The sequence below is a fragment of the Gambusia affinis genome, linkage group LG09 (genome assembly GCF_019740435.1).
Source record: "Gambusia affinis linkage group LG09, SWU_Gaff_1.0, whole genome shotgun sequence".
Taxonomy (NCBI): Eukaryota; Metazoa; Chordata; class Actinopteri; order Cyprinodontiformes; family Poeciliidae; genus Gambusia; species Gambusia affinis.
Genome location: NC_057876.1, coordinates 22,284,713 through 22,298,640, shown reverse-complemented (window position 1 = coordinate 22,298,640; position 13,928 = coordinate 22,284,713). Strand labels below are relative to the sequence as shown.

Sequence of the window (13,928 nt, the reverse complement as noted above, 5' to 3'; positions counted from 1 at the left end):
CCTCCCCTTCTTCTCCTCCCTTACTCCCGCCCCCCCACCCCGGACTTTTAGAGCCGAAAACCGTCGAGATCAGTGAGCAGCCGCGGACGGCCGGGGCGAAAGGCTGGACACGGCCGTATCTATCCACCACAGTCGTGCCTGCACGTCGCTTCACTTGCCATCTGGACGAACGGGTTCGTAACTGTTTGTGTCATTAGACATCTTTTCGCTCGCTCGCTGATTAGCGCCAGATTGGTTCAGTTTTGGAGGTAGAGAGTGAAAGAAGAAACAAGGGGGGCCCGGAGAGGAGAGGCTCGGTGAATGCCTTTCAACGCCGGAGTGGCTCCGTGAGTCGGTCCGGTGAAGGGCCGATAAGAGAGGCTGGAGCACTTCAGCTTTAGGGCGGCCGGGGATAAACACGCAGCGAGCCGGACCCGGTAATAAGTTGTCACCCCTCTGTTGCCCCTCTGTAGTGGACTACTTTTTCTCACCTACCTACCAGTTGGTCCAGTTTGTGTTATTTTTTGGCCAGTGGAAATAATCATTAGTTTGTCATGTGTTACTTTGTTGTTGTTGTTGTTGTTGTTTAGTTCGCGTCTCGTTTCGGTCTCTTGTTTTGACTTTGCTCGGATGTTGACCGACCTTATCGGGCGCAGATGTGACAGATTGTGGGGGTCTTCTGGCAGGGCTCTCCCGTCACTTCGATGGTTTTGTCAGCGAGCTGCCTTCCCGGTTAGTGTCCATGTTTGCCTGCGGATGGACCGGTCACCTGAGAGCCCGGTCCTCCCATTATGCTGGAGAAGGGGAGCAACGCGGAGCTCTCCAGAGTTTTTCCGTGCTGATATTTATACCGACTGCCCCAGCACAGCGTGCATGTGGGCTTTTTGTGCACTTTTTTTTCAGCTGTGACATTGGGAACCGCTGAACAGGACAGGGGGCTGACCGGATGGAAGTAGGGGGGCCGCAACAGAATAATGTGGCTGTTTTTCATCCCTTTTTCATCCCTCTCTCCCTCTCTTTCTCTCTCTCAGAGGTATTCCCAGCCTCCACTTTTTGTTTTCGTCTGCTGCCCACGGCGTGTGCGCGGACCTCTGCATGCATTCGCTGGCCTACATCCGAGCGAATGGATTCAGATGTTGCGGAGCAGACCGCGATCGGAGCACAAAGACAAACTAGCTGTAAGCAACTGTTGTACGGTAATGTATGCAGACCCTCCTTTCCGCGGAGCGGCATCTGCATCGCTGCTTCTCCCCTCTCCCCCTCTCCCTCTCTCTCTCTCTCTCAACTGAACACGCAGATTACACGCAGAGATTTGGCGTGTCTGTCTGTCAGTATGTGCATCATCTTCGCTGTGGCTCCAGTGACTCAAAGGTGAAACATTTCCATCGCATTCACAGCTTTCGCCTCAGATCTTTAGAGCCTTTTTGGTGCGCTCACCTCCACCTTCATCCAGGATGCTCCTCCTGTGCACCTGGATGCTTCATGCTTAAATGTGTGATATAGTTATCCATGTTTATTACATTAAATTCTCTGTTTTTTGTAAGATAACAATCAAAACTTTTTCTAATTTAAGTCGACCTCTCTCTGCTCTGCTGGACTTTATTTAAAACAAAACGCTGCAGATAAAGGTTAGTTCAGTGGTTGCCTCATATATGGATTAATGTATGGTTCTACGGAGGACAGACCCCAGAGACCAGGGGTCAGAGGCCGCTTTAACACTAGCTCCTGTGTGAAGTGTCAGATAAAAGCAAGTGTCAGTGAGAAATTATTTAGTGTTGTTGAAAATATATTCTGTCCTTTAGCTGTGGGCTGATCGAATGGCCATAGTTGTTGTAGGACTATTTGAGGTTATTTTGATACAACAGGGTAAGTAATGCATGGATAGACTGCATAAAACTGGGTTATTACTGTAAATTAGAGCTGCACCATGTACTGAGTGGCAGATTTCACCATTAAATCTTTTCCTATGTAATATTTGGTATTGTTCAACTTATTCGGCCCACTTATCTGTGCCCACCCCAGATGTAGGACCAGTGACCAAGATCCTGAAGCTCAGGGAGAACAAAAGTCATTTTGCAATGTCTTCTTTTCTTAACATTGCTCAGCCCTAAGCATCATGCATAATTAGTGTGTAGATTATTGTCAGCAATGGTTTGATATTGATTTAGGTGTTTGAATTATGTCCACAGACGACCTTTTTCACACTTATCTGTTGAAGGCAGCATGTTTTTCCTCTGAAATGTTCGATACTCTGCTGTGTACGCTTACATGCATTTATTCTTTTGATAAGTAGGATATTCATGCATAAGGGTTCATTGGTAAGGATATAATGCAATGAGGAAGATCATTTAAAGCCCTTGTTGACCTGAAAATGTCACCAAGCCAGGACCTCAAACATTTATTCAAACTTGAATAAGATTCATGTTGCAGAAAAGGTAGGAGCATGATGTACACAATATCATTCAGCATTGTTCTTATCCTTTAAACTTTGATGCATTTTTCCAGATTACAGTGACAAATTTTAATGAATTTTCTGTGATTTTATTTGGGAGACCAACACAAAGTAGTCCTTGATAATAAAGTGGAAAGAAAATTATAAATATTTAAGAATAAACCTTAAAAAAAAATCTGAAAAATGTTGCATGAGTATTTGGTCCCTTTTAGGGTGCATTTCACCAGAGCTATTTAGTTGGCTTTAATTGCCTGGTTTGATTCCGTTTAATTGAGCTACACTCCAAAAGCAGGAAGCAGACTATAACGCAGGGCATTCTGGGTAAATACAACCAACCAGAAAAATGGCTCATGGTCTTCTGTCAAAGTCAAAACAGAAATCATACAACTGCTAAAATCTGACGCCACTCCATTTGTTTACGTTTCATAAAGGAAGAAGTTGTGTTTTGTGGCTTCTTCAAAGGTCTTTGTGTCATTTTCGTCAGTGGTGCTTGGTTCAGCGCCCCCACAGGTGAGGAGGGGAACAAGTTCTTCAAAGGGTTTGGATCGTTTGACACAGTGTGAATCTTCCCAGCTAAAAATGTAACAAATGTTGCAGTTTTGGTCCCCACTTGAAAAACAGTGTAAGTTTTTTTTTTTTTTGGGATAACATCTGTGAGCAAACATGAAGACCAAGGCACACAACTGACAGGCCAGGGAGAAAGTTGTGGATAGGTTTAAAGGGTTAAGTTTTGAATCATATCCCAAGCTTTGAACATTTCACAGAGAGCAGTACAACCATCCATCAGGCTGAGCAAGAACAGCATCAAACAGAGAACAGCTTAGAGTCCCATGGTAACTCCTGAGGAACTGCAGAAATCCACAGCTCAGATGGAACAATCTGTTGGTTGATCACCCCACAAATCTGGCTTTTATGGAAGAGTTGCAAAAAGAAAGGGATTGCTGAAAGAAAGTCTAGAAACATCCAATTTAAAGAGACACTGAAAAACAAGAAATAAATATTCAGTCAAATGAGATCAAAGTTAAACTTTTATGCCTTTCATGCAAAGTGTTACATGTGGAGAGAAACTGACATGGAGCAGGACATTCCCTGGGTGAAACATGGTGGTGACAGCATCATGCTTTTCCTCAGCAGGGACAGAAATCGGGTCAGAATTGATGGGAAGATGTGGCCCTTTTCCAGTGGCACCTTCTCAACTTGGTTTTCCATCAGTAATGGTTCTGTGGTACCGGCCCCTGTTTTAGAGCCACTTTGCTGGGAGTCAGACTGAAAACAGAAAACCGTGACTGATTGGCTGGTTGCAATAATTCGACCCAACATTTGTGAAAACTCACTCAGAGCCACAGACTGACAAGAATGTTCAATATGGCTTCCTTCTCCTCCAATGTTGTGTTTGTGTTGCACTATGTTTTGGACTCTAAGGCTGTCAAAATACACGTCAACCCCACCCACCAGAGCCCCTACTCAATTGTAATGGAAAACCACCAGAACTGCGTAGAGTTGAGTTTTGCTGCTAAGTGCTAGTGGAAAAGGGTCACTGGATGGAGTTAAATACACAGCAATGCTGGAGGGAAACCTGTTGTTGGCTTTAAAAGACTCGAGACTGGGGCAGAGGTTCAGCCAGAGCAACGATGGTATGATTTCATGTCTTAGAACCGTCCAGTCTGAAAATCTGCAGCCGGACTTTAAAATGGATGTTCACAGATTTCATCCAATCTGAATGAGCTAGAGTTCAAGAACAAAGGCAGAAATGTGCAACATGTGCAAGCTGGTAGAAAAATACCATAAAAGGCAGTGAAAGGAGTTTTCTATAAAATATTAATAATTCTGGGCAGCTGAATACATATGTATGTGGCACTTTTCAGCTTTTTATTTGCAAACATTTATAAAATATTGTTTTTTTTCTGCTTTACAATACACAGTGTTCTGTGTTGTTTTAACACATACAAGTTACTAAAGTTTGTGAAAAAATTTTTAAAAGTTCGAAGGGTGTGAATACTTCTTTAAAGGCATTGTGTAACTTTCTAAGACATTGTGCAGCGGGTTTGAGGTTTGCATTTCAGTAGATTTGTTTAGTTAGTTTTTGTCTTGCTGATGTCTTCAGTGGTGTGTGAGTTACCTGTGTATTTCTCAGCAATGATCTGCCAGTATCATTGATTTATTTTGGGATGCGACCATCTGCAAAATGCTAATGTGCTCTAACCTACAGACTTTATTGTGCCTGTGTCCAAAAAGTGATTTAATGCATTTATGTGAAATTGGAAAGATTTTCCAAATCACATCTCCGTGACAACTCTGTGCTGACATTTCTTTGAAATTTTAAAAATCTTTGAATTATGTTATGTGTCATAGGTGATGTAAGATATAATTAGTCTATTACTCTGGAAAAGCAATAGTTGCTTGCCCAGAGTAATGACAGGTTAGACATTACTCAGTAGTCCAGCTTGTGGTGTTTAAGCCAAAGAATCTAACAGATGTACTATTCGAATTGACTTTTAAATTTAGGTTAAATGTGTTTTTTCTAAGTACATATCTTCAAAATAATGATTAAGGAAAATTGAGTTATTTGGTGACATTTTCCAGATAAATGTGGGTTTGTGTGCCGGTAGTACATTTCTAAATACATTGCTGACATGCAGTTTTTGTTTTCTTCTGTTTTAGTTTTTTGTCAGACATGTTAAAATTTTAATATCAGATAAAGACAACCAGAGTAAAGACAAATTGCAGATTTCAATTGATTTCATTAACTAAGGTGGGAAAAGTTATCCAAACCATTCATTCACCTGTGAAAAAGTAATTGCCTACTTGTCAAATCATGAAGTAACTAATTAACCCTTAACAACATCTTCACAAAAGAACCTAGAATACCATCCAAAGCGCTGCAGGCCTCACTTGCATCAGGTACAGTCGGGTGTTAATGAATCAACAGCAAGAAAGAAACCGGACAAAAGCAGCTTCTGATCCAAGATGAAAGCAATAAAAACGCAAAGATCCGCCACACATTTGCCATAAAAATATCTCTTTGATCCCCAAAAACTCGTGACTAATGAGACAAAGGGAAACTAAGGAATATTTCCAAAAAGCAGTGTTTAATCTTCAGCGAAATATGGTGGTGGAAGTGTCATGATCTGGGACTCTCTTTACTCCTCCAGGTTCTGGTAGAGTTGCTGTCATTGATTAAACCATGATTTTTTTTCTCTCCCCCTTTTTCTTAGAAAATGAAGATAAAAGCCATCAGTCTGTGATGTTAAGGTCGCTAACACTTGGGTTATGCATCAGAATAATGGCTCATAAAACAAGAAGAAGGATTTGAAATGGCCTAGTAAAAGTCTTCACTAAAATTTCATTTAGAGGCTGAAGCCACTCATGCTTGAAAAGCTTCAGATTTGGCTGATTCAATCATAATTTCAAAGCTACCTACACTATTGTTCACACAGCAGCTGAATGCAACCAAAATTAAAATCTTTAGCCCACATGTGACCAATACTCGACTTTTTCCAATTTGTGCTACTTTCATGTGATACTACGTTGGATATGTATCGGATTGCGTCTGCAGTCAGAACTGTCGCATTGCATTTAATTCAACTTTTACGTCACTAATGAGAGACGTGTATTGTAATTTTGCACCAGAAGAAGCCAGACGCTGTAAATCCAGACACAAACAATGGCAGAAAATTATAATTATGAAATTATGAAAGAAGTCTGTGTCAGTGAAACGCATCACATCACAATCCCACCACTCTTGGCACCGACTACTCATCCAAACAGACTTCTCTGCAGAAGTTAATGTTCCACAAAACGCCATTGCTGTTAGCTGTGCTTTCTTTTTGTTAGCTTTTTTTGTGTGTTGTTATGATGTTGAGACAATCCTGTCGGCTCCCTTTGCTGAATAAACTGTAAAACTGATTCATAGATTGTAAATAAGGCGCTGCTGTGTGATGTCAAGGTTCTTCTCCTGCAAATGTGAATCGCTTTGGGGTCGTAAGCTGTTCACATAGAAGTGAAGCAAAAAATCATAGTAGGGCCTGAAGACCGGCTGTGAAACGTGAAAATATTCCCTTTGCTTTGATATTATTTTATCTGAAACGTGATTAAAAAAGGAAAAACAGAAGCAATCTGCTGTGGACAAATACTTACAAAAATTCAACCCTCTGTGGGGGGTTTTTCTTGCTGTGGAAATCCTGTTCCTTTTTTATGTTGTCTAATGTTCTGGTCAATTATATTTGTTACTCTGCTGTGAAAAGAGGGCTGTTGGACTGATTTAAATATCCCTTTTGATTTTCAACACAAACAGATCATTAGCGGTAAAGCTAGTCAGCAAAGTTAGGCAGAAAAGCCTCAGCATGATGGCAAAGAGGTGATGTGGTTGTTGTTGGCTGTTTGCGTGACTCATAGTCTCCTCATGTTGCAACAAGTGCATTAGCTCTAACTTCAAATATTTTCCTAAAAAGAGTAGTTCCCTTTCGAAATTGATAGTTGGACTAAGACAAGGAAAACCTCACCCAAAACACTCTCTGGGCCTTTTTGATTTTTGTGTGATCCAACTGTAAACGGTCCGCTATGTGAGTTCATACCTGCGTTTAAAATCTGTCCCAGACCTAGGTCTCCTGACCTAGTGACAATTTGTGATCAGCTGTTCAACCAACATGACATCAGCTCATCTCCTGATGTTACTCCTAAACCACAAACATATTTAGCCACCTGAACTAAACCGTTATTAAGACATGAACACTGAAACACTCAGCTCAGCTTTCCACCAGATGCAATGTGAGATAAGAAAATGAGTCCATAAAAGCAGCAATTATACAGAGTTCATTGTTGATGCAAGACACAAACGTTTAGGTTTGGCACCCTTACATTATATTTTTCTTAGCTCAGCTTTGCTAAAGTCCTTATACATAACAGACAAATAGTCTTGTGATTGAATGAAAATAGGTTTTGCACTCTAAGGCAGCTCTGGAAAAACCACTGGAAAATAATATTTTACTCTTTATAGGTACATAGCTTTACACAATATAGATAGCTGCCTCCATGTGTATGCTAATATAGGAACTCTAGATATTTACCTTAATTCTAACATTTTCAAAAAGACTGTCAAATTGTAACATTTTCCATGACGGATACAAGTTGGAATCTAAAAAGGACAACATATGAGCTACTTTCTGCAGTACATTCAGCTTTATTGTTTCTCTTGAAGTCTTGCTTTCTCTCGCTCTCTCACAGCCTGAATGAACTGGAGACATATTTCAATATCCAGTAGAAAACTTCTTGCGTCTTTGTGTTTCTTCTGACTTTATTTTAAATTCCCCATTGATGCTAGTTCCTACTTCACTCAGTAATAGCATGTGTACTACGGAGTGTTGTTGTATTGTCCCCATAGTGCTTAGATTTGTTGAGCTCATGGATCAGGAAAAATTGTAGATTTTTGTGTCGGTGACCAGCTAATTTTTTATTTATTTTAATTTTTTGTGCATGACCAGATAACATTTTCTGACCTCGAGTCTGAACGAAGTTGCCCTCGATCTGGCTCCATCTGTATTTGGCTCTGACTAAGTCAGTGGTAGCCAAACCTTTTGCCACATGGGCCAAAACCATCCAGTGGAAAGTGTTTGTGGACTGCAAAAGTATTTATTTTATAAAAAATGTAAAAAAAGAAAAAAAAAACAAAAAAAAAACGTTTGGTTGCCTGCTTTGCAATAAGCTAAATATGCACATTTAACAAGAATGATTTAAAATGCAGGTTATGGGGTACCAAGATCACCTTTTGCGTAGAAATTATGTTTATGGTCCAGTTTACTATTAAATTAACAGAAAAGTTTAATATTTTCTACTATGTAACATTTTTTGTTGTGAGGATTTTTGTTTGGCAGCAAACATGTTTACCTTCTTAAAAAACGTCTTCATCTGCATCACCTGCCTGTGCTGGGGCCAAATGTGTGCAATTCTTCAATTGCAGCAGGTGGCCGCACAAAATCTTTCCAGGGTACCTAAATGGCCCTGGAGCCGCACTTTGGACACCATTGATTTGAGTGCAGTCAGGCGGATATTAGTGCCAGAGCTAAAAGGGAGCCCTGTATTTAGTAGTTTACATTTGGGATCAGATCAGCCTGTTTGCTTCTGGCTTTCTTAGATTTATGTAAAAACAAAAAAGTGCGATGTCAAAAATCTTAACTTGTTCTTTCTTGTGTGTTCTGCAGCATATTGCTTTGTTTTAAAGAAGATCGTATTGACTGGCTGAGCTCCCACCTGAGGCATGTTTTGCTAGAGAAACACCTATGCAGGTACTTGTTTTCTTTCTGTTGAAGTAAGATCGCTTGATTAGAGCAATTTGTCCTCTTATCCTCTTAACCCTGGTCTCATTAACCTCTGTCATTACTCAGGTGGAATCTACACTAATGAATGTAGGGGATGGAGGCCCGGTGAGCAGAGAGATCAGTGCTCTGACTAAAGCATCCACTAGTATGGTGGGAAATCCCCCGCAGACGCTAACCCCTGAGTTTAGAGGAGATGCAAACCTCAGTCAGCAAAACAAGACCACTCCAACGAAAGACTGTAAGGCCTTAAAAGCCTGCCTGGACTCTAGCAACTGCAGCCATATTCCGGAAAATCCTCTGCCTCAACAGCCTAATAATGCACCAATGTCCAGCCCGGTTCTGGCCAGCTCAGAGAAGGGAACAGGCAAACAGACAGACACCCCGAAAGTCAGAGCTGATGGGTCTGGGGTCTTCCCCGCTCCTCAGTGGTCAAGTGGTGGAAAAGCCAGCCAGGAGGACGCTCTCAATCCGTGTCACAGCAATGTAACATCTAGTAAAAAATCACACCCACAAACGCAGTCTCTGCAAAGTCTTGCTCCAGGGTTTCAGTGCTCTGCCATGTTCAAACCAGCCCAGCCCGTTGCCTTTATCCCCTCCTCTAACTTCTCCCCTCAGCTTTGTAAAATCACTCTTCCACCAGCGTTGGGTCAAATTGCAGCATTGAGAGATGCAACAAGCAGTCAGTTTCAAAAAGAAATTCAGCCTCAGGGCTCAGGTGTCGGAGGCAAATCTCTCCTGCGGACTTACCCCTACTCGTTGTCCGTGGGTCGAGCTCCAGACAAAAAAGCAGCTGGATCAAACCTGAAGCTCAAACCCAACCACTCGTCAAGCAAGACTACCAAATCTCTAGGAGAGCATAAATCTTTAGCCTCTGTGGTATGCTCACCAGCTATTACACTACCATTGCAGCATCCGTCATTAACTTCAGCAGCAGCCACTCACTACACCTTGTCTCCGACCGCTGCCATCTGCTGCGGCACCGCACTGGCCGGCATCACTTCCCAAAGTCGGCTCCTGAACCATCTGGAAAAAGCCAACAGCATAGACAAGACAGCCATGGGTGCTCTTAACGCAATGGCCCCCTCTGCTGCAGAAAACCACTCTGCTTGCTCCAACGAACAAAGAGATGTACCTCTCGATTTGTCCGCTAAATCAAAACGTCCGAAATGCATAGGAGACGCACCGGTCTCTGCGATTGAGCCTCATGGCGAGTCCAATCCGAGAGACTTTCTGAACGCAAAGAGGACTCATTCTACAGCTTACTGCTCAAACGCACAGTATCCAGTTTTACCAAACTCCCACAGGAACGGATCGCATCAAAAGCAGTTGAGTCTGACTCAGAATCACCAGATTACAGAGTCCAAACCGACGTGGGGAAAGGGATCTGCACCGGAGTCGATTAAAAGTATCCCTGGTACATATGTAGGCGTGGCGAGCCCCATACTGGCCTCCACCCTCAGAGGCAAAGATGGAAAGGGGACCTTTGCTGATGAATTACAGAGCTTTGCAAAGCAAGAGTTTATATCTATTATTGACCAGGGAGAACATCTGGCATCAGGAGGGAAGAAGCCATCCTGTCTGTTGAAGGGGAACCAACACGCTCAAAGTGGGAAGCATGTTAAAAACACCAGCACGGCCTTAACCAAGAACTGTCCCACTAAAGGAGCTCTATCGGCCGCCCTGTTGAGCTCCGCCAACGCTGGAAGTCAAAAGAAATGTAGCCCCAACAAAGCAGCCGGGCCGTACTCTGCTGCTGCTGTCAGTCCGACCTGGCAGCCGCCGTCCCTCCTTCCTCACCAACCCGCTCCTCCTCAGAGAAAAAACCCCCAAGGATCAACAAAGACAAAAGGCACCGCCGTCGCAGAGGGGTCCAAGTTCAAGAGCCCGTCCAAACCGGAGGAGAACAAATGGGAGAGAATGAAGTCTCCCTTGTCCAACCTTGCTTCCATTGTTAAGCAACAAGGTCTTGAAACGACAGCTCACACAAATGAGGGGAGCACTCAAGCATCACCTGGCGCATTGAGAAAATCCGATGTCCTGAATCCACTCAGTGAGAGCAAAGACGTCCAATCTAAGCATGGTACTACTTTCGAATACCCCCCTTACTGGCCTGTGGAGAAATGGCCGTCTCAAGGAGAATCCACTCAAGTTACAAAAAGGCACGAGATGTTGAATGCTGCTGAACATTCAGAAAATAACACCGCCGTTCACGGCACTAGAGGCGAGCACGCAAAGCACGGCTCCTCCAACCCCACTGGTCAGACTCATCTGTTTGGGAGCAATGCATCAACAAATGGGGGCAGGATGGAGAGCAAACTGGCCCAGGTGTTAGAAGGGGAGATATCAAGGAAAGAAAGTGGGACATCAAACGGTGCTGCGGGTGAAAAATTGGAGGGCATGGTTGCATCCATCCTTACAGGCCAGCATAGAGGTGGGAGTGACGCGTTGAAGAAAACAGCAAACGGTACCAAAGAGGAGTCGCCGACCAAAGCAAAAGCAGCTGCTATCAAACAAAAGAAGAGCAGTCCTAAGAAACCAGCGAAGGAGAAGCCAGCAGCAGAACCAGTAAAGAAGGCTGCGGGGAAGAAAAAGCAAGACAAAGAGAAGACACCGGTGAAAGTTTCTGCGAATAAAAAGGTACATTTTGTTGATACCTTGCAGATCTTTAGTTTAATATCCATTTTGGAGTCACTAGGGTGAGAAAATAACACCTATAAAGGTTCTCATGAGCTGATTAGGTGGTCAGAGCTCGATTTCATGGACCCAGTCTATGATTGATTACTTCTAGGTTTTTATTTTGAGTTTGCTTTCTTTACTTTACCAAGAAAGTTTGTGATCAATATCATCCTGTTTAATGTGCTCCCTGTGTCCCCTGTGAATTTCAGCAGAAGAAACAATCTGCACCTGCACTGGAGCAGAATCTGTCCAAAGGAGGGCTTTCCCCTCAGAGTAAAGAGCCGAATCCAAAGGACAAGATCAGTTTCAATGAGGCTGAGCAAGCAGCGCGGAACAAAACGGGTACGGCCTTTTTTTATGTTTCCTACGGGTGCTTGAAATCCTTGAAAATGCTTAAATCAGTTCAATGTTTTCAAGGTTTAGAAAGTAATGAACTGCACTACAAAACGGCAGTTTTGTAATAAAATGTAGCCTAATGCTTGATTTAAAACCTTCATTTGGAAAACTTTATGTACAGTTTAAACCAGATATTTTCATACAAAGACACAGACACATTTATTTTTCACTACCTGAAATAAATCAGACTTTTGGTCTGTTAGAGTTTCCAAACGTATCCCTATTGTCTTTTATGTGCTAAACAACATTATTGAAATTGGTAATTTTTTTGTTTAATTACTGTTTTGTTCTCAGACCAGTCAGGTGTACGAGGTTTGTTAGAGACATTTCAAAACAAAAAATCTTTATTCTTATATTTTAGTTTTCCTAGAATACTATCACAGAACTTTTAATTACAGTAACAAATGGTATCATAATCTGGAACTGAAACTGACTTTTCTGGGTTAATTTGTATGGTTTTTATTTCCAAAGTGTGGTGCAGGAAAAGTTTGAAAACTTACCTTGAAAATGCTTGAGAAGTGCTTAAATTTTACTGAGGGAAAAATATACAAACCCTGTTTTGTGTCGTGAAGCCTTTAAAGCGCTCCCAGCATATGTGCGTTTGTGGTATTTATCATAGATTTAATTATGCTTTCCATTTTAGTGTTAGTGCAGTCACTTTAAGCAGTTTGTGTACAGAGATCAGATGTTTCTTGTTTCTTTCAATTCATTTTCTTCACATTTACAGGCATAAAATCTGAACGCAGATTTTATTTCATTCATTACAGATAAAAGCAATCCTCTCGGTGTAGACGCCTCGGTGTCTCCCAAAAACTCCACCGCGTCCAACAAAGAACCAGAAGCGACAGAATCCTCCTTCCCACGACTGAGGAGAGGACAGCGACGGGCCGACGATGCTCGACTTGACCTCTGGGGGTTTGCAACGCCGTCCCCTCCGCCTCCGCTGCCCAAAGATGTGTCTCCATCGCCGCCTTCGACGCCCAGCCAGCCGGCTCGCCGTCCGAGAGGCAGGCCCCGGTCGAACGCGTTGCCTGAACGAGCCTTTGAGGGGAAGGTCAGAACGGCCGGCGTTGAGGCTGACACGCCCCCACACAAGAAACGTCGGCGATGTTCCAGTAAGAAGTATGAGACTGGGGAATACATCACTGACAAGGACAAGCTGGAGGAAGGCGAGAACCCGGGAGACGCTCTGAGGCAGGACGCCGAAACGCCAGCAGGTAACACAGAACAGCTCCAGTTTAAAGCTCTGGATTAGTATGAAAAACAAAATAGATTCATCTATCGACTCACCTATTTATCTGTTATCCATCCAGCTGTTGTTTGTTTTTTTAGTCATTTATCTGGCTGTGAATCATCCTTAAACAGTCTTAAATTTATGTATCTAAAGATAAAGCATTAAAATTTCTTAAATTTATTTTAAAAAGTGAGTTATCTTTAAATACGTCAATAACAGCTCTTAAATTTTGTCGTGGCTGGATAATTTAATATCCTACATGTGCTTTATTTTTCTTGTGAGACTTTTCTGTCAGGCAGACATTTGAGTTATTTTTACGTCCTCTGGCTCGAGGCGGTTGTGGCTAACGCTAACTAGCTACTAATAGTTAGCAAGCCAGCTTTTATGCGTCTATCATGGGTAAAGTGTAATTTTATCGTCTGTTGGCTGGGCAACTTTCAGCTTCAACATTTTCAAGTAATATAATGATTATGACATAATGCTGAACGAATGAATGATGTTATTTAAAATGGGACAATGCAGGAGAGATTTACTGTACCAGGTTATTGCTATTGATGCTACTTTCCACCTTTATTCCCCAAAAATTAAAAAATGAATGAATGAATGCAAGTACGCCCTCCCAAAGATCAATAAGCTTTAATTTCAAACAAATATTTAACACTGGAACTGGAAGACGTTTTAAATATCCAAAATAAATAAAAAGAAACAACAAATAAAATGGATACTGAAGTCTCTGTAAAACAAAATTACCCTCCAAAAAAGATGCTAGTTGAGACCAGAGCACCGAAATCAATACTTTATCACCCAGTGTTTGGAGAGAGATGCGAGAAAATAGAAGTTATCAAGCTTGTTTTAATTCATCATTGGATTAATTGAT

General features: G+C 42.2%; 1 protein-coding gene across 7 annotated transcripts in view; it reads left to right on the top strand.

Moving 5' to 3' along the window:
• The window catches only part of bcorl1 (BCL6 corepressor-like 1), a 45,478-nt gene that overhangs the window by 19,124 nt on the left and 12,426 nt on the right, over positions 1 to 13,928 (top strand). For 4 of the 7 annotated variants that reach the window (XR_006371772.1, XM_044127899.1, XM_044127897.1 and 1 more), the window contains exons 2-5: positions 8,629 to 8,712; positions 8,812 to 11,382; positions 11,631 to 11,763; positions 12,585 to 13,034. Coding sequence is in view for 6 of the 7 variants with exons in the window: in XM_044127899.1 (XP_043983834.1) it covers positions 8,707 to 8,712; positions 8,812 to 11,382; positions 11,631 to 11,763; positions 12,585 to 13,034 (3,160 nt within the window). In the remaining variant the exon portion in view is untranslated. Of the gene's footprint in view, positions 1 to 47; positions 174 to 1,010; positions 1,158 to 8,628; positions 8,713 to 8,811; positions 11,383 to 11,630; positions 11,764 to 12,584; positions 13,035 to 13,928 lie in introns of those variants that run through there. The other 3 variants (XM_044127898.1, XM_044127896.1, XM_044127902.1) reach the window with 3 other exon arrangements.